Source organism: Embiotoca jacksoni, unplaced genomic scaffold (genome assembly GCF_022577435.1).
Source record: "Embiotoca jacksoni isolate LCO1_2020_lvr unplaced genomic scaffold, fEmbJac1.0.p SCAF_2, whole genome shotgun sequence".
Classification (NCBI taxonomy): Eukaryota; Metazoa; Chordata; class Actinopteri; family Embiotocidae; genus Embiotoca; species Embiotoca jacksoni.
Genome location: NW_027185340.1, coordinates 21,132,483 through 21,153,434, shown reverse-complemented (window position 1 = coordinate 21,153,434; position 20,952 = coordinate 21,132,483). Strand labels below are relative to the sequence as shown.

At 38.4% G+C, this 20,952-nt stretch overlaps 1 protein-coding gene across 1 annotated transcript; it reads right to left on the bottom strand.

Moving 5' to 3' along the window:
• Positions 1–1,647: 1,647 nt before the first annotated feature.
• On the bottom strand, positions 1,648–20,704 carry LOC138201481 (interleukin-1 receptor type 1-like). Its single transcript, XM_069155016.1, has 12 exons — positions 20,619–20,704; positions 13,207–13,284; positions 11,154–11,406; positions 9,965–10,157; positions 8,882–9,053; positions 8,696–8,758; positions 7,570–7,693; positions 7,283–7,437; positions 6,324–6,467; positions 5,169–5,336; positions 3,571–3,839; positions 1,648–2,624 (listed from the first exon to the last, which is right to left on the bottom strand). The coding sequence occupies exons 2-12, from the start codon at positions 13,280–13,282 to the stop codon at positions 2,328–2,330; spliced, it is 1,914 nt and encodes a 637-aa protein (XP_069011117.1). The 5' UTR covers positions 13,283–13,284; positions 20,619–20,704; the 3' UTR covers positions 1,648–2,327.
• Between the last annotated feature and the right edge of the window lie 248 nt (positions 20,705–20,952).

The following is a 20,952-nucleotide window of genomic DNA, read 5'->3' as shown; positions in this document are numbered from 1 at the left end:
TTTTGAACAACTTCCCTTAAAGGGAAGTGACAGATTCCGCTTGCACGACTGACACAAAGAAGTCACGGACAAAACACTCCCAATAAAGTCCCAGGAAGTTCCACTGATTGGCGTTTCTTTGCAATTGGTCAAACACATAAAGGAGCAAGCAGTCTTAATTTCTATCTCTCTTTTGATCTTAATTAACATATAATCTGACTGTTACTCATAATTATACTTTCATTATAAACTTGCAGTATGATAGGGTGAGTATTATTTTGGTGTTTATGTTTTATCCTGGAGAAGACATAGCATGGGATTTTTTTTAAAGGCACAGATGGTTTACAAATCAAGAAGTACAAAAAGGTGCCACATACATTATATAATAATTGATGAATAACTTATTAACACTTAACAGGTTGTGAATAAGTCTTTAGTAGTTTTACAATCTTAACAGGACTGGACTGAGGTGACATATCAGGGCATTTATAGACAAGGTCATTTGCAGCACTTGTCCCCTTGTATAAAAAAAACAACTGTAATGCCTATTTTGATCTATTCTAGACTTAACATCATTGATTAGGTATATAAACAATTATGATTGCAAACTTGGTGCAAAGATTTGAAATGAATAAGCCGTTCATTTTACTGTATTTCACCACCGTGGCTGTTATCAGTGCTAAGAAAGGTTTATGGTCTTCAGTGAGAGCAGTCCTGTCATTGCATGTTAAACCCGGCACCTTCAAAGACTTCTTTTTTGAGTCATGTATAATTAATGAGAAACAATCGTGTACTAAAATTGTTTTGGCCAATATGGAATAAGAGTTTTGTTTGTCCTTTACGTCATTTGACAGTTCACTCAGATATCCTTTAAAAATGTGCCTTGCTGTGAGTGATAACCCCACAAAGCAGCGAAGCTTCTGAGAACGTCACTCTGTCTACCTATAATGAAAAAATAGATGAAATAAATGTTGAGACCAAAATGGATTTAGAAATAATTTGCTTTAAATTCTAATGAATAGCTAATAAATAGATAGTGAGTACCAAAAAGCAGAAAAGATCTACAGTAATATTGTCTGACATTAGAGATACACAGTACATAAAAACAACTATAAAAACAATTTCAGTCAATATGAAACTATTGTTGTTAAAGTCACAGACACAAGCATCAAGTATAGACTGGGATGCGATAGGTATACTGTTGTACTGATGATCATAAACCATTATCTAAACTCACCATGAACTATAACATACAGTACATTGTAAATCCCCTCTTTGTTCACAATCTAAAAGAACAGACTGCAACTGTAGTTTCGATGATAATTTGAACTTACCAGGCTGAGCGTTAAGACTTAAAACGAGCTGCTTGTTACCAGCACTGAACCTCTGACGAGCTGCTGGGTTTTCCCTCCACCTGTCTTGTTTGCGTTTGCTGCTGTTCCACTAACCCTGCATGAGGTTTCCACTCAACATATAAAAAGAACCTCTTGCTTTGTAGTGTAGGGGCGGTACAATGATTCCTCCACAGTAAACTAGAGCTTTGGTTCAAATAAAAGCCTAAAGACCTCATTTCAGAAATGAAAGTGACAATTTCATATTGCAGTGTAATTAAAACACAGATAAAATGTATAGGTTATGTGATGAAACATGCTAAATCAGTAGACCCACTGTAGTAATGTTTTTTTTAATGAGAAAGGACAATCAAGTCTAAAATGAAAAAAGCCTATGGTTCACCATTTCCTTTGTTTTACATGCTGCTATGAACAGAAAGTGAAGCACAATAGTTTGTTGTCTCATTTTGATCTATCCATGTGCTTCGTTCCTTTAGAAATAACACGCACACATTTATGCATCTTTTATAAATGCTTCCCTTTTGGCTTTTCATTAACAGAAAATAATGGCAACACATTTAACAAAAACTTCACAGTTTGCAGACAAACTTTTTATAAAACTGTAGAAATGTGTAAAAATGTTACATATTTACAAATTGTATCATACATATGTACATTGTTCTGACATACACGATCACTTGGTTTGTTCAGTCCACATTATTCTTTAGTCTCCGCCTGTCAAGAAATGGCACCAGTTCACACTATTGCAGGGAAATTGTAGATAGCCCAGACAATGTGATGACCTTACGAGCTGCTGTCGTTAAGTCTCAGAGCAAAAGATGTTCCACCTTTTCTTGATCAGTAACTTTGATTGCAACACATGCTATGCTTCGTACAATTATGGCCATTTAGATGGTAAAAACCTCTTAGGCGATATTTCTAGTAAGAGTACCTTTGCTTGCACCTGTTCTGTAACCTTGAATCGGTTCTTGAATTGTCTGTGCATTGAAACCTTCATCATAAGCTCAGCAGGGCAGTTTTCTCAGGATACACCATTCTCTTGCCCCTGACCGGCATATGATACCTCATTTCCTTCCAAAACCTGGAGGAAGGGGAGAGGGATGCCGACAACTGTGAGTCCTTTCCACCTTTCTCCTCATCTTCTCTCCTCTTCATACACATCCACCACCTTTGCTTCGTCTTCTGGTTCTTCCACCAGCACACGGCACCTTGCTTCTTCCTCAGGTGACGCACTGACTCTGGGAAGAGAGCCAGCTGAGCTGGAGTGATCTCTTCCAACTCGACCAGAACCACCTGTGAAGCAGGACTTGGATTAGAACCAGGGACCCTTGTAGAGCATTTTGATCATGAAGGTTCGTCAGAGATTGAACAAGTTGTTTTCTGAGGAAGTTAACTCTGATGTTGGCATGCGCATTCAGTTTGTAAGTTTCTTTTACAACTCAATGGTAAGCTGACATCTTGTTGCCTCTTTGTCTACGGTTCATATTACAGATGTCCCAAGAGATTCTAAGAATTAGTATCTTGAAGTAGTTTATTTTTGCACATCCAGCATTCACTGGGTGAACTCTTTTGATCCTTTTCTACAATCAGAACTATTATATGCACATTTGTCTTCCACCTAATTGCAGAGAACATCAAGTTTCTCCTGTAGTGGAATTAACACAGTATTATTATGCCTACTTTTATCGTGATGGCCGTCTGCCTCTGTATTGATTCGCTGGGCAAAATAAGTAAACTACTTTAACTAAGGTTATGTAAAACATGCCATATCTGTTTTTATGTCACATTTTCTATTAAAAAAAAACTCCAAAATTTGTCCCACTTAAAGTTAAAGTTTCAAGGATCTCCATGTTCTCCTCTGTTGGAACACCGATGGCGATAAGCAGAAACTTAAACTGTGCTCTTGTTTTGTTTTTTCATAACCCAGGGGTCCATGCATTCCTAACCAGGAGCATGAATTGATTCCATTTCTTTCAACCTGTTGAATTTAAGGTCAATATTCACTCTTGTATTAGCCATGGTTTGGACTTTTCCTCTGCTGGACGGGACACTACCATCATCATCTAGGTGCTAACTTTGTTTGCTGTTTGGTGCTGAGCGGGTAGTTTCTATTAGTTTTCTGAAAAACAGCTGTTTGTTGCGTGCTTCTCCCTTTGGAAGATATTTTGTAGTTGTAGCTTATTATGTTAAAAATTGAATCTACTGTCAATAATGTGCATCAACAGGTTGGCTTTCTCACCTTGAGAGATCCTTCCAGTAGCGCTCTGTGCATGGCTGCCACACACTCCAGCTGCTGCCTTGTGTCTGGATAGACTTCATCATTACTATCACAACTGCTGTCTCTGGTCTTACTTTCACTTTTATCATTGCTGTCACTGCTCTTAGAGATGTTGTTATTGTTACTACTGGTGCTGCTTGTGTGTCTTTTGCTGCTGAAAGTGGAGGCGGTGTAGAGCAGAAGGAGCCGGCGACAGGCTTGCATGTTCTCTTCCACCGAGTCCACTATTGCTGCAGGTGAAAACAAAGAGATACATGGACAAGAAAAAAAAAGTTAATAAGTATTGAGCCCCAGTGCAGCTATAAATCAAGGGTACCTTACAGTTGTACATACAATTCTAGCGTCCCTTTCTTCAAATGCTAATACACTGTTTAAAAAAGAAAAAAAAATATACAGTAATTGAGGCAAGTGTACAAGTTAGGGCACCTTTTTACTTGTAAAACCTAAAAAACCCAACCAAACATCAACGTGTTAAGTATGCAAAGCAAAATCAGCATAAGCCAGAGTCATTTTGGAAACAAGTGCTGTATGATAAAGGTAAACTTAAGTCTTTACAAAAGAAATGTGTCAACAATATAAGGAAGAATATTTAAATTTAAAAAAAAAAATACCTTGTCAACTATTTAGCCTGCTAGTGTGACACATTTTAGTTTTTAAATTTTTTTAGGAAGATTCTGGCATTCACCAATGTTTTCTTATTTGAGATTATTTCTTAGGTAAGAACAAAATTGACACACTCAAGAGCAGTCTTAAGCACCTGTGAGTGCTGAAATGTTTGTGCCAACTAATTGGTTAATGTGTTTTCTTCAATTCAACGGTTGTATGATATTACAGTATTTCATCTACAATGATATTTCTTCATAATTCATATAATTATTTGCATTACCTTACAAGTTTTCATGGTTCTAAATTATCCGCTGCCCCACCAGCATTATTTATGTTTCTCTCAACTTTTCTCTTCTCCCTCACTTTCTGTGACTCCATGTGCACCTTATGCTAATTAAAACAACTGGCACGAGCTTTCAATTTACGAGGACCGTGGGATTCATCGAGACAAGAACACAGGTGCAAACAAATAATCTGACGTAGACTTTTTCTTGGGAAAATTCTTCAGAACAAATTAAAGAAAATTCTTAAGAAGATATTGGTGAATGAGGCCCAATGACTCAAAACATTCTTCAAAAGCAACCCTCACCTACTTCAAGAAATGCAAGCAGAATCTTATTACCTTATAGGCCCTTATAACCACTGACTCGAACAACACTGATGATGTGTGTGTAGACCTGTAGTGTGGCAGTTTAAAAATGTTCATCTGCAAGGATGTGTCGGGAAAAAAATCCGGAAATCAAGAATAGAAAGTGCATTAACTTTAGAAGAAAGGCATTTCCTTCTTTTCATATCAAAAATCAACAAAATGTGTAATTCGTGACATGCCCAAACTTGTATGCAGTGAAAGTCCAACACTGTGATTTAAACTCTGGTTCTTGACCAGTGGGTCTGAGCCCCTTATATGAGACAAGTAATACTGCAGTGCTATTTCCACCTTGTAGGTAACTTACCCTGCCCAGGCAGGCAGTCACGGCCGGCTATGAAGAGTTTGTAGTCGCAGGCCTTTTCCAACACTTGAGGTAGTGTGTGAAGAGCAAACGCCTCCACTTCCTTGCTGAATCCGAAGGCATAGGGCTGTGGGTACGCTACATAGGCATCATAGAGCTTCCCATCCAACTCTGACAGGAAAAAAAAAAGAACTCAATAGGTGGTAAATCCTTCTAGGCAAGGTTTTTTACCCAACAGAAGACAACAAGACCAAAACAATTTAAGCAAGATCCTTTAGCTAGCCCTAATAGAGAACAACCATCGTCTTTAATAATCAGTTTCAGAGATTAGTCTTCTGATTTAATTGATGTGCTCTTGACGAGACAGGCTGATGTTTCCAGACAGGTGGCTAGCTACTGTTAGTAACCCAGCAATAAGACAAACAAACCAAACTGAATCTGCACATAGTTGCATCAGATCCTGTGGCTTCACCTGACTCATACACTGAATTCACTTCAAGATAGCTAGAGCCATATAGCCACCTGTTGACAGAGTCCCCTAGAGTCAAGTAAACCCCAGGAATTTATAATCACATCTGAGAGTATAGGACTGTTGGTCACACAAAACTAGACATTTAAAGAGGTCAGACTTTAGGAAATTGTTATCATATGATTTTTCACTGTTTTCTGATGTTTTATAGACCGAAGGATTAATATGTTAATTATAAAAAAAAATGATCAACTAATGATCAACTCTCTCCTTAAGGCGAGAGACTTCTCTTTTGCTTTTTGGTGTCTGCGACTACGTGTTGATCCATTCTTTGTTGTGCTGTTTCCCACATATCAAACATCAGGGGCAAAACTTCTATTCTCTTTTCTTTGTTTTTTCTGCCCACAATTTTTATTTCTTTCTTGATTTAGTCAAGGCGGCTTTTTGAAGACTTAATGTCAACGGGCTTTACAATATTGTACAGAGAAACCCAACAATTCAACAATTCCCACATAAGCTAGGAGGGGGGGGGAACTCCTTTTTAAGGGAGAAAAACCTCCAACAGAGGGAAGGAAAAACTCCCTCTTAACTTTTTTTTTTTTTGTGAGTTGATATTATTCATGATTACATTGCATACTGCATAAAATATAGATCACATTACTAAATACACACGTTTTGTGAAGTCTTACCTTTATTTGAATAGAGGACCTGAAATGCTCTCCTGAACCACAGCACGATGTCAATCTTAAAGATTTGGTAGATGGCGACACTGATGAGAAAGAGAACCATCACACTACCAAACACAGACCCGATGGGAAGTATGGTGTTTGGATCTGTAGAGATAAACAACACACACATCAGACATAAAATTTCAGATTGTATCTCCACCATGGAGGCATTGGCGCCCAATTCATTCTATTTCCAAGTGTCAAAAAAGTTACTCTTTACACATGTGCACACATCTAGCTGTGAAACATGTATTACGTACACAAATGCTTTGTAAAAATTGAAACTTTTATTCACTTTTTGACAACTCTTTAACAGCCCTATCTTTTGCAATGGTTGTGCATGGGCTGGTAAGCTTAAAACACCTGCAAGTATGACTTTGTCACTTTGTCATCATCAAATTCTTGCCTCCAGTGTAACTACCTTTACTGAGTTGGGAGGATTAACAGATTCCCTCAATTGGTCATCTTTCTACCAGGAAAGAAGTTTGATTTGAACTTCACTGACAGATTGAAAATGTATACAAGCAAGTACTTAAAGTAATGATGAGATGCATACATAAAAACACATGAAGTGTAATAGCTGGAATTGCAAAATTCACTTTAAAGGTTTAAAGTTGTATGCCCAAAGGAGATTATCACGAAGGTTTGACACCTAACTGATTGGTAGAAACCTGATGGGAAGCAATTTCTCTCTTAAATGGGCATACTTCACTTTTTTTTTCTTCTTCTTCTGGGATAGTAAACTGAGTATCTAAGGGTTTTGGACTCTTAATTGGATGCAACAATATGAGGTGTCAACTTGATCTCTGGAAAATCGAATAAAAAAATGTCCAACATGGCTACTAAACACATGCTTTGGCAGCCCAAAGTAACGAAAATGATGTTTAAGATTTTCATTTGGGAGGTTTACACTGTTTTACCTTTTGGTAGCAGAGTAAAATACCCCTGTGGAGAGCCCCGGGCACTGTAGACTCGACAGAAGTAGCTCATGTTGAAATCCTCCTCCCTCAGCTCAGAAAACGTCAACAGCTGCTCTTTCCACACACCTTTCTTAGGAACATCCTGGTCCCAGGAACTGTTGAGGATAATGAAATGAGCAAAAAGTGAAGATGGTTAAAACAGCAGCCTCAAAAGTATACATCAACTTTCTCCTTTATTGTAAAAGCGGCAGATAAAACAAAAAACTTCCACAAGTTGGAGTGCTCACCGTTTTTCTATGTTGACCCGGTCAGAGGGGTTAATGAAATCATCTCTGACCAACCAACGGACATAAACGTCGGTCTTATTAAACCCCGGGACAAACACCCGGCACCTCTTCCTGAAACTGGACCCTGAATACATGCACAAACAATAATAAAATTTACTTCATGAAACTATTTCTGTTAATCTATTGACCTAAGTTTTATTTAGATTACAAATTGATGCATGCCTTAAACCTTAGCAAGCATTCACACCAAAAATAGCTCTGTGGTCAGAGTATTCTACAGGTTGGGAATTTACTTGTGGTGGTAGTTGCTGCAGCATGTAACTTACGTGCATGCAGAAACTCATGCCGGGTAGACGGGAGAGTGTAACCAAGGTAATCTTCTGTTGCTACAATTTACAGTTTCCCTTAATGCCTCACATGCAAACTGTTGGTACATACTGCAATTTCCCAATGTAAACTAACCGCCTTACAAGCAGCAGGCTATAGGCAGATGCTAACATCCCCTGTGACTTGTTTTCATTTCATTCATTCAAGTTATTTGGTGAACAAACACATTCTATCTGTTGCATTATTGGTTATGTTTAGATATGAGGACTGAGATGGTGAGGTTTAAGGTAGGAATATCACCGAAGATCCCAAAATCTGATTAGTTACCAAATGTAATACCAGTTTCAAGTTCAGAAAATGAATCACTTTTATTGTTATGCCATATCACAATACTACGAAATCCACATCCTAAGATATCTAGGCTCATATCACAATTTTGATATAATGATATATTTCATATTAAGTGAAAAAATGTAACTTGGCAATCTAGAAAGTCCCCTTTCAATAAAACAAGCAGGAGTTTGATAGTTTATCTGGTGTCAGTGAATTAATGGGTGATTAATAAAAGTATAATAACACTCTGTAAACTTAACAGAGCTACAATCATTTTATTCTCTGATTTGATGGTCACCACGTTAACAATAGAACAGCACAGTTAATGTTAGAAAGTTTATCCCTAAAAAAAGACATTTTTATTTACTCACCCTGCAGTATGTCCACATTGGTGTCCGTTTTAACAATAAACATTTATACTGCACAACACCATATTTCTCAGAAGATGTTACTTGAATGGACTTACCCTTCTGTGCCTTGATTATTTCATTGGCAGGCTCGTGCACTTGTGGAACCAAAGACCACTCGTCTGAAAAGACAGCATTAAAAAGCATTGTTTAGAAATGTGTATTCCAATGTAGAAATCACTCTTATGTTGCAGACAACTGTGTGAAGTGTGAAATGTTATGCAAACATTCATTTCTGTTCTAACCTCTGACGACTGCGGTAATGGTCTCCGACAGGGATCCTGTGATGCCACCAAGTGTGAATGTCAAAGTACACGTATAGGAGCAGTTGTTATAAGATTGCACTGTCTTAAACGTCAGTTTGGTCTTATCCCTGTAGATATACCCGTCATCCCCATCCACTATGGGGTCACAACCCTAAAGGGGTAAAGGAAACATGATAGTCAGGCTTTTCATAATCATAATAGGTAAAAAAAACAACTAAAAAAAAACAACTATCTATTTATGCTAATGGTCAGCTACATGGTTAAAGGAGTAGCCCGATGAGAGCAGTTGGTAAGTTTAATGCCACTGGATCCCATTTGTTCAACAGAATATCCAGGTTTTGTCAGGAAAGTAAACACATTTCCGACAAAACAAGTGAGCCTGACTGCAGCTGTTGCGTGCAAACGTTCACAGAGGAGAGAAGCTAAACCTTTCGTGAGCAAGTACTCCAAGTTTTGTCACTTGATTGAATCCACATGGTTTTATAAGAAGTGCTCTGAGTGCATCATTGCACCACAACTCAGGTCTGTTGCACTTAATCTTTTCCCTCAGATGCCTCAGAACTTCCCAGTAGACCTCAGTGTGGACAGTCAAATAAATACCCACCTGCTCAGTCATTCAAAACACCTTCCCAGGCTCATCGCTTCATTGTTGTAGAGTCCCTGAAACATTTTAAGGATCTCCGTTGTCAATTTCCAGAGTTTGACACAAACTTTGATATACCCTCTGCTTAAGTTTCAGGTATGTAAAGAAATCGCTGGTACACCCGAACCACTGCAAAACCATGTGGAACTCACGTGCTGATTTTGATCAAGCAAAGAAACTTGGAGTTCTTGCTCACAAAGGGTACAGGTTCACTGTGCTCTGCCAACGTCATGGTGCTGCGCACCATTCGCATATACAGTATGGTGTATATTGGTGCAAACTGTTTTCAAGCAGAACTGGCACTTGTCCACAGATTGTTTAACTGTTAAGAGATCTGGTCCAACACAAGTCATTTGCATCATCTGGGACAAACTCAGTAGGTTAATCAGTGTTTTATGTCAGAATTTCCCAAAACTCACTCTGTACCACTTGAGGGAGGAAGTGACGTTGTAGCTGTCCAGTTTGCTGATGTAGTTGTTAAGAGGGCAGTTAAGCATGTCAGAGACTCCATGTGTAAGGTCCTGACTAGCTTTCCTTGGCCTCCCGCACTCTCCAGCAACTGGAAGATCCACTATTAGTTTGGTGGCCTGTCTGTAGCACCGAGAAGAAGTTCTGTTGGAAAATTAAGGAGAAATTTAATGAATAATGAAAGGTGCAAATATAAACTGGAGTAATTAAATAATCTGACTCTGAACCTACGTGATTGGGTCAAGGCTCATAGCGTTTTGAATTACATACTTGATTGTCCAGACATTTACAAATGTGAAATATGTCATACATTTTTAATTGACAATTGATTAAAATGAGGCTTGAATGAGCAAATATGTTTTAGTTTGTTAAATGATGCTTTAACATGTTGCTTCGACTCCTCTCCTGCATTAATGTACAAGTTCACATAATTATTTACATAATGTACATGTTAATTTGCATATAGGAAGTAAGTCAGATTCAATCACAAGTGGTCATTTGAGACGCTTGTGTTTGCTTAGCCTCTTTCCCCCAGAGTCATTTCAGATAGATTTAGGACCCTAAAATGGCTGAAAAAGTCAGAAAATACTTTGAGTATTTCTTTGCAGGCAAATGTCTGCAAGCAAAGTTGTTGGATGCACCCCAATGTCTTTGTGGATCCAATGGCGGGGACGGGAGGGTGCCGATGCCGACTCCTGTCGGCCATCAGCCATCACCCCAACCCTTTTATTCATGCTAGTTTTCGTGTATTACTATTTCTTACCTTTTATTCCACCTGACACAGAATTAGTGAGAGCAGCTTTATTTACTTTCTTTCTTAAGAGCAGAAAACTACAGTAATGTACAGCTCTAAGCTTATTATATTGGTGTTTAGGTATGGTATGGTATTCAGAAATTAAGGTATGCTTTCCAATATTGTCATATACATAAACCCCATTTTATGGTAAACTAACAATGTTGAGATGAACTGCTTATTTTTTGCACTATTTGCTACAAGAACATTGCAAAGAGAGCGACTAACTCATCACTTCATTATTTTGCGCTTTTGACCCACAAATAGTCTCAGAATGACCATTAGTAAAAAGGAGGCAGTTAGACAGGTTTTTCCTGACATTTCTCTTTCTACTGATGCACTCATACCTCAGTACGCTCACATATTCCCCATCGTCGTCCAGCGTTACGTTAAGAATCCACAGGGTCTCCATGCGTACCAGGATTCGACCAGTCTGGTTGCTCATTTCTTGGCCTGTCTTTGAGTTGTACCAGGTGATGTTGAATGGGACAGTTCTGAAGTTGAAGACGTCCGGAGAGACCAGGGTGGTATTCAGCATAGCCACATCCCCAGGAACAGAGAAAACCCTCTCAAACTGCAGCTTGTAGTTGGTACAGTTCTCTGCAGCACACACATCAGTGGAGAAGGGAGGTGAACACTTATTCAGCTGTTCAGTGCTCTTAGAGCTCAGAGCAAACTTGTCAATGTCAAACTTGAACTTATACCACATTTTAGTACACATAAACTTGATGTGCTTTACATACTTTTACTTTAAAGCAGGGCTGTGTGATATAATATGTTGAATCATTTTTAAGAAAGAAAATCTGTCAATAAATAAACTGCAAATAAACTGATGAGTAATTTAGCTAAATGTATGTGTTAGGGATTTGGGTCTTCCTCATCTGCACAGTCACCCTGGCAGGCTATAGCAACAGAGTTACAATGGAAAAGTACATGTGAGTGATGGACAGGACAGTCTGCCAACTGTCAACACCAGATGAGGACATAGTGGATCAAAAAAGTCACACAACATCTGTAATTGTGAAATAAGTGACGTTCCCAAGGCAAACCTGTGCTCAATATAAGAAATGCAACAAACATGACCATCTCTGAGTTTACAAAGGGTCAAAGTCTGTGGTCCCAAGCCGCTAACAGCCTCTAGTGCTAACATTACCCAGCAGCAGTGGCTCCTGCCTCCCTCTTTATTCATTGTTTTTGTGATGTGATGAAGAACAGACTTTTTGTTTGTCATTTTATACATCATGTGTCTAATTTATACATGTCTGTATTTTATTTTTGTTATTTCCTGAGCCTGGTTCTGTTGGAGGTTTCTTCCTGTTAAGAGGGAGTTTTTCCTTCCCTCTGTTGGAGGTTTCTTCCTGTTAAGAGGGAGTTTTTTCTTCCCTCTGTTGGAGGTTTCTTCCTGTTAAGAGGGAGTTTTTTCTTCCCTCTGTTGGAGGTTTCTTCCTGTTAAGAGGGAGTTTTTTCTTCCCTCTGTTGGAGGTTTTTTCCTGTTAAGAGGGAGTTTTTTCTTCCCCTCTGTTGTAGGTTTCTTCCTGTTAAGAGGGAGTTTTTTCTTCCCTCTGTTGGAGGTTTTTTCCTGTTAAGAAGGAGTTTTTTCTTCCCTCTGTTGGAGGTTCCTTCCTGTTAAGAAGGAGTTTTTTCTTCCCTCTGTTGGAGGTTTTTCTCCCTTAAAGAGGAGGGGTTTTTTTTCCCTCCTAGCTTATTTGGGAATTGTTGTATTGTTGGGTTTCTCTGTATAATGTTGTAAAGTTCCACTATAAGGACTTTAATGTGTTAAGTGCCATGAAATAACCTGTGTTGTGATTTGGCGCTATATAAATAAAATTGAATTGAATTATTTGGCACATTACCGTAAATACAACTGCTCGTGCCAGCGTGCAGTAGCCATTATGTGCAGCAGAACATGTTGATCTTTTGTGGGGTGGTTGCATCATTGTTGTGGTTCAGTGTCCAACGCTACATCATTTCCCCACTGACTCACTTGATCAGTACGTCAGAGTTTGACTGCCCCTTTGTGTATTTTTCTCGGTCTGTTAGCCAAAAACAATGAAGGCAACTTTCTTTCTCATCAGAAGCTTGATTCATTTCAACTTGGATTTTATTTCCTAAATTATAGTTTCCCAAGAGCAGTGGTTGATCAGTGTGGGATTCCAGCAGAGCTTGCGTCATGATCACTAAACACTGCCAGTTACACAAGTTACTGCAGTTACACCTTTTGGTCACAAGAGGGCAACAAAGTGTTTTTTTTGCTGACTGGAAGCAGATGTTAGAGTTAGACTTGGCAAAACATGTGAAATAAAATACTCAGGAAACACTTCTAAATTGTATTCCCTGTGAGTGTCTGTGTGTATGTACATATGTACGTATATCTGTTCGTGTATTTATATGTGAGCTCACCTTGTACGAATGCTCTACAGATCCCATGTAGGCCGAGGAAAAACAGAAGGCTCTGCAGTGTTGAACTCAGGCCCATGGCTGAAAAACACACATACACAACATTTAGAGATGAACACATGCCACAAACAAGAAAAATGAAAATACTGCTGAAAAACAGCCACAGCAACAGGCAGCTTTGCTCCGATAAGATTGAAAGACTCATTAATAAAACGAGGTGATTTCAGTGGTGGTGAGGAGAGGTTACTGTGATGAGGTCATGGACAGAGAGTTGGAGGGTCTTTCTACTGTCTTGCACCTTGAAGAAGATTTACATGTTGCCAAATACAATGTGAGTGACCGTATCTCCTACTCGGCAGGACAGGTGGTGCAGCAGTGATGCTCATATGTGAGTGGAGGCCGGAGCAGAGGCAGTAAAGGAGAAGCAGAACAAAAGCAAACGATAGTTACTGCTGCTGTACCAGGAGAGGTGGAGGATAGGTGAAGGGGATCGTGGGAGCAAGTGGGAGGATCGTTGGGTTGGAGGCGCAGACCTTTTGGATTGTTGTGATGTTTCTGTTAAGTGATGTTTTCATAAATGGGAGGATCTTGGCATGTTTTTTTTTTTTTTTTTTTTTTACAGTAATTGTTGTAAAGATTATGTTTGGGTGACGATGCGATATCTAATGCGATCTATAATATTGATAAATGTCCAACATCTTAAAAACATAATATCTCCAAACAAACTAACAGCTCTCTGGTTCATGTGGTGATGCTAACAGGCTAACCAGCTATCTCCCTGGCTAACTTTATGCTGCTAGCCATTATTACACATGCTCAGTGTATAGATGGACAATTAAATATTGATTAGGAACTCAACATGATTTAAAAAAGTAAAAAGTAAAACCAAGAATGACAATATTGTCGTGAATCGGGGTTTTTTTCCCCAACATTTGTTGGCTCCAATAGGGAAAAAAGACCTGTAATATTTGATGGTGAGCATTCAAAAGGAAGCTTCATGCTTATTAGAATTAAACCTCACCAACTGGTCACCACTGATGACCTGGTAGCATCATTTACTTTACCACACTAAGTTTCCAGTCACCTGGGTGGACTATAATTAAAATGTGTGACTGAAGCTGAGAGCGGACACAGACGTAGTTGGGTGAGGAGTGACTCACATAAATAAAGATTTCCAGATGGATCCGAATACATTACAAAAACATTTACACAAAAAAGTACACATTTCCTGAAGACACATAAAACAACCAATTAACTCATCCATGATGTCACTCATTTTACTTTTCTGAAACCAGACCCTAAATAAACCAAGGAAAACCATCTTGGATCCTTGAATCCAAAAGGGACTCAAAGAGGGTGAGAGCTGGTCTAAATAGGTTTGTGGATGATTGGATTTGATTCAAAATGAGGTTGAGCTGAATTTGAATAAATAGAGAGATCCCCAACATCATCAGCAGCTTGATGCCAATTAATGTACTTTAGAAACACAACAAGTTATGACTTTTTCCTAAACTTTCTGACTCAATAATTCAGTCTCTCTGACTGAAGTGAAAGTCTGCCCCTTTGCACCACATCAGGTAGACTCACTAATACGCCACAAGACAATACATACTCAAAATCAGCAGACAAAATATAGTATACAAGTTACAAGACATGAAAAATATAGTGAAAACAAAACTGCTGATGCAAATGATACATACATCTGCTGCTGCAGGATCATGATGAAATGTTGTGAGAGTATTTGCTCTTTTGGTTTTTTGCTTTTTTTTAGATAAAAGCATCAAAAAAGGATGTGTGTTGAGAAACAAAGGGTTGTGAAAATGGTATCAGAACAAAGTTTAACCATGGTTTAATCGACTATCAATTGTTAGTCTTGAAGTTACGACCTGACAAAGAGCTACACGAAGCCGGTGAGAACTTCCCTGAAAACCTTTAAGTCGATTAATATTAAATCACTCAGGTTTTAAGATAGTTGATACATAGAATTAAACAAAATGAAACCTTCAGTATCAAGTTGAATTATTCATACTGTTCAGCATGGCTGACCTGGCTGTAACATGAGAAGCTGTAGTGTTGTGTTCGAGCTTGGTCTCAGATAAAAGATTTCTCGGCAGATAGTGACTGATCTAATTTAACCACATCTCTAACCACATGCATTCACAATGATGAATATAGCTGCAAGACAATAGTGACCTCACCAGTCAATATGATAACAGTGCTTCTCTCATACTAACACATGTCACATCTTAGGAAAGGTGTTTCATCCACTGCAGCATGTCTGTATTTTTAAGGATGCTGAACTAAAATACCCTTCATGGACATCTTAACTGTACATTACAATTTTGTAATGGTGCATTTAACGTGTTTCAGACCCAAATATCTTCAAATAGAAAGACTTTAAAAGCCGGTGCTTGGGGAAATGTTTATAAAACGATGGACACAAACAGATCAGTTGGTGGAAGTATTTGATTGTGGCATTTTGTTCTGTATCGTGTCATATTAGCTTTAAGGAAGTGTTTGAACAACTAGAATATGTGTGAATTTTTACAGTTTCAAGGTGAATCCGGTGATATTTGCAGAGAATCTTTGATTTTAGAGATCTAACACAGGCATGGATGAAACTTCAAAAATATGAAGCTGAAGGGACAAAAGGTGAAAAGCAGTAATATCTGAAGGTACTTAATTATTTTTCAATTAACTGGCAACTTTTGATTAAACATAACAGTATCAGCTCCTATTATGAAAAATGTTGCTTTGTAATTTTGTTTACTGTCAGCAGCAGAGTACTGAGACAAACAGAAGCTTTACCAAGAAAACAGTTGCACCAAAATGTGTGGAACAACCGCAATGAGAAAAGTACAGCAGGAAAAATATCAAAACCACAGTACTCACACCTCTCCATCTCACAACAAAGAGCTACTGCTGAAACTAAACTGAGCAGATGGAGGTGCACTGGTGGTTGAACAGGGTCACAGTGAAGGTGGTGAGCTGCAGGGGTTGTGGTTTGCCTAACTGGCAACATTTTGTTGTCTTGCTTTGTTTCTTTGTCTTGCCCATGAACCCAAAAAGAACAAAAATCTCACTTTCAACCTCTGTGTCTGGATGTTGTCAAGTGATCCGATCTGCAGAGCAACCTAGTGTTACTGTGTGGAACAAGCTCAGGCAGAGAGGAGCGTGGGAAGAGCTGAGCCGGTTCAGCAGATCATGGTATGAACAGAAATGTGGGAGCAACACATGGGAGGCCGAGGTGAACGGAAGTGAGTGAGTCACAGGGATGTGTGGTAAATGCTTTCACTTGCAACCGGAGGTCTAAATATGTGAATGTCTGGCTCTCAAGGGGTGGAGGGTTGATTCAGACTCCTGGTGTTTTTTTAATTTTTGTTTATGGAGGGTTTGGTGACAGATAGCATGTTTTGTTGTTACTTTCTCTCTTTTACTTCAAATTAGTACCACACAACCACACTAAAATGACTGTTTAACTACATCAACTACAAGCAGCTTGTCTTTTATCTTCATCGGACCTGAACATCGCCCTTACTGGTAACCTACATAACTGCAGAAAGCAACCAATGGAAAGTGTTTAAAAAAGTTTTTTAAAAGAGGACGCACCTGCCAAGATTAGAGTGTTGATATTGTTGATGTTGTGCATTTTTATACATATTTTGGTTACTATAGGTTCTGGAATAAAAAGTCACATTCATTTTCCCATAGTCAGTGTTATGTGATTGGCTGTTGTAGCACCTTTATGGATGAATATGAAACTTGCAGGTGAACTTGAAGTACAAAACATTTTTTTAAAAATGATCTGATTCTGGATCAATTTTAGATACATTCTGTAATGTCCTGCAATTCACTGTTAAGTTACCTAAATCTGAGGATTTTATTTCAAGATTTTTTTTTTTTTACTGGAATTAAAAAATGTAGAAAACATTTGGAACCTCTGGATCCACCTTCCGCCACATTCTGTGAAACTTTGCTTTCTGTGATCCAAAAAACTATCCAGTAACCTAAAAGCAGGTTTAGAGAATTGTCTGAGCAGCTTTGTTTACAGGCTTTGAAGTAGCCTGTGAAAACGGATAAGTAATCATGTTATGATCTGTTTGGTGTTTGGAGGAGACTTTAGAACTAGTCAGATTTGGAGAAAATTCATATTCAGCCACAGAAAAAGAGGACGCTGCTCCTCCAGTGCAAAGAAGGCAAAAGCTGCAGGTTTGTGGTGGCAGGAGATGGTGGAAGGACTGAAAACCTGCTGGAAATATCGTTTCAATGTATTTTCTTGAAGAAAGGAAGCCTGGGTGAGACAGGTCAAGGTTGTGTAGGGAGAAAATATCTGCTTGATAAACACATGGTGTCAGGGTTTTTGCCTTCAACAGTGTTATGCTGGTGATCGAGGAAATAAAGTCCAATGAATGATATTTTACTGTTACTGTCACTATAGATGAAGTTAATTTAATGTATTTCATGTTTCTAATTCTAGAAAACAATCCAAATACCCACAAAATAGTCAAAAGATCTTCAAAATTGAGAATAATGGATAAGGAGGAAAGTAATAAAAGCAAACATAGTGAACTTAGAGGTGATTTGTTTTTTTTTTATTCAAGTATAAACCTCTCATGTTCTTAGAGTGATGTAGAAGTGCTAAGCAAAGCAAAAAACGCGTTTTCTAGAAGTAGAAGAGGATGTGGTCCCAGATAACGTTGGGGAATTGAAACCCAGATAATCAGTTCATTCCCGCAAGCTATAATGAAAGCAGCGACTTGCTCAGATGACTGACACCCTAAAACAGGGCGTCAGTCAGAGTACGGGTCAGAATCAGTTAAACTTTGGTCCTTTTCTCAGAGCACATACAGTTCATCATTTGCTGTGGTTTTATGTTGATCTATGTCTGTGGGTCATTTTTAGTTGTTTTATGTCTATTCAACTCTGGTGAGCAGAAGGATCTACTGAGTATAGTGGCATTATTTATGTTATGAATGGCAGAATTCCAGAACTTTGGTAGTCAGCGCCAGTCCTGTAAAAAATTCCCGATTCCCGATACCAACATGCTATTGATTAAAAGATGACAACGAAAATATGCTAACCTTCACGCGTGGACATCATTTAATTTTGACAAACTGAGCAGGAATGATGGTAAACTATTATGAGCAGCAACCAGCTCACTTTATATGCTCTAAGTTCTTTAGTCAACAACAGTGACAACATCGCTCGCTTTGAATCCTGTGCAGAGATCGAGAAGTTTGAGGTGTTTCCTCCTTTTGTTCAAAATGACATTGAAGCCATAGTGGCTTGTCACCTATAACTTGTCCCTGATCCTCCAATTTGAATGCAGAATATCGCGAGACACGACTCTGACGCTGTGTTCAAACTGTCAGTCAAAATCCGATTCATGTGCCAATCTGATTAGAATTTGACTGAAAGTAGCAACCGTGAAGAGCCAGAAATCCTGTTTCACAAGCGCATTTGTACGTGGTTTGATTCAAATTGCATTTTTGCAACTCTATAGAGAGACAAGACTGGTACATAAATACTGTTTTCGTGACATCCCTATAGCTTATATTGATTGTTATCAACTGTAGCCAGCTACGCCCATATTAGTGCAGCTGCAGCACCAATGAGCAGCCTGGTTACTCGACCATTGACTGCATATTTGGGGCAATATATGTTACTGTATTTTTGAAGTTTGTGTACTAAGCCTTTGTTGTATTTTCTCCAACTGAGCACCTGTTAAATCATTAGTGACACATGTAACTTGCTGATTCTGTATTCCTCCTACTAATTCAGCTTCTCCTTCACAATGCGTCGACCGTGGCCTAGCTGTGCTTGGTTTTGTTGCCTTTTTACAGAAAGATTGCAAAAAAAAATGCTGATCACACACATTTGTGTTCGTGATTGGAGATTTTGCTTCCTCTGTCTGAAGAAAATAGAGTCCCTTGACTGTTAAACTGGGACAAAAGGAAACATGCTGGCAGAGGAACATTGTATATCTGATTCTCATATTCTGCCTCTGAACCAGTTTATTTGAAACCATGTCTGAGAAAATATCTTTAAAATTAAGTATCAGAAGGCTGCTTGATTAGAGACAAAACATTGTGGGAATATACTAATTTAAATGACAAATTTCCACTCCTAAGAGAGGAAACTCCAGATACAATGTTTGAATGGCTCTCTAAAATCAGTCAGTGCAATCAGTTCAATGCTCAAATTAGGATTGATGATTCACTTGAAGATGTTTAGCCTGTGGGAGGTTATCATAATGCACGATTAATTTGACACTAAAAAGGGGAAAACGATGGGAATTACCCTTCTGAGTGACTCGCGTGACTGAATGTGATGTTTCACACTTGGTACTATGTTGTTTTTGGTGTGATATGAAATAAAGTTTATGTCTCTGTAATGAACTTGTTCTTTCTTCTCTGCGGGACTGCTGCCAGAATTATTCATCTTTTAATCTGCTTTTTCCACTGTGTTTAAATTTGATTAAATCTGAACTATGGGCTGCATTTTCAATTCAAAAGGATGCATACAAATAAGCAATAATATAAAATTGTGAAAGAGTCTGATAATGACAATCAACTAAGTTGTCAGACCCTTAACAAACTGCGATGCACCGTAACTGTAAGAGAAGCCCAGAACAGGAGATGCAGTTGACAGTAAATAGAGAATAGTAATTCTAATACTTGTTTATCACTAAAATGGTAAGAATTGTGTCCTAAATAAATCCACAAGTTTGAAAGTCTAACATACACAGTGTGTTAAACCTCCTTTTGTTTCAGATCTAGTCTGTCGTGGTTTAAAACAAGTCATTTAATAATGTGTGAGGTACCTGTTAAAGCTCTTTGGCTTTACTTGTGCAGAATGTGAGAAAGTTCCCCCACAATAATGTTGTGCAGCTTTGATGGTCAAAACAGAAGCAAACAGAAAAACCGCATGGTTTCCCACCAACACTGAGCAACTAACCCAAATGTATCCAAATCAATCACTCTTTTATTTTGAAAGTTTTTAATTTGCATAATGATCTTGTCTTTCTCTAGTTTAAGATTTAAATGCCGTGCCACTGATTTTAGGTACATTTAATGTGAGAAAAAGATCATCAAAGTTACCATACTGATAGAGTAATCTATACTTAGTTAAAAAATAGCTCATGTTTATTGGCTTCAGTTGGTGATATAGGGATATAGTGATATAGCTGATATAGTGTTAAAGGAAGTGTGTCTTCTTTGTGGTTAGAAATACAACACACTTCTCCGACAGAACAAACTTTCAACGCTGAACGATTTGTTTCTTGAAGCTTGAATATCCTCTGTATTTCCCAGAAGTTAAATAGATAGGTGGCCACAGTTACAAAAGTTACAAATCGGAAAGAAAACTAAATATTTTTTCAGATAAGCAAAACTGAGCAGAAAATATTGACTCACCTCAGAGAAAGTGACACAAAGGCACCAAACAGACGGAGACAGGATAACAGAGTTTACACGGCACGGCAGAAGCGAACAGAGGAAACCTCACCTCTGATCCTTGCATGCAGAGTGAAGGCTGGACCATACAGCTCAGCTAATGACTCAACAACTCTGTCCCACCTCCATGAGGCGAAAGCACACACAAAGAGGAGGAAGAACATGTTTGGATTGCACCAGCTCTGCTCTCTGTTCACCTTCCTTTGCATTTCAACATGCTGTTAAACCATCAACCTTCAAATATATATTGTATTTTAACACAAAACGCTTGTGCCAAAACAATTCACCAAGCAGT

Bases quoted from the DNA above. Each gene is read 5' to 3' on its own strand.
- LOC138201481 (XM_069155016.1), bottom strand. From the start codon at position 13,282: ATGGGCCTGAGTTCAACACTGCAGAGCCTTCTGTTTTTCCTCGGCCTA. The intron at 10,158-11,153 runs GTATGAGTGCAT...ATTTTCCAACAG, and splicing joins GAATATGTGAGCGTACTGAG to AACTTCTTCTCGGTGCTACA. The intron at 3,840-5,168 runs GTAAGTTACCTA...TTTCACCTGCAG, and splicing joins TGACTGCCTGCCTGGGCAGG to CAATAGTGGACTCGGTGGAA.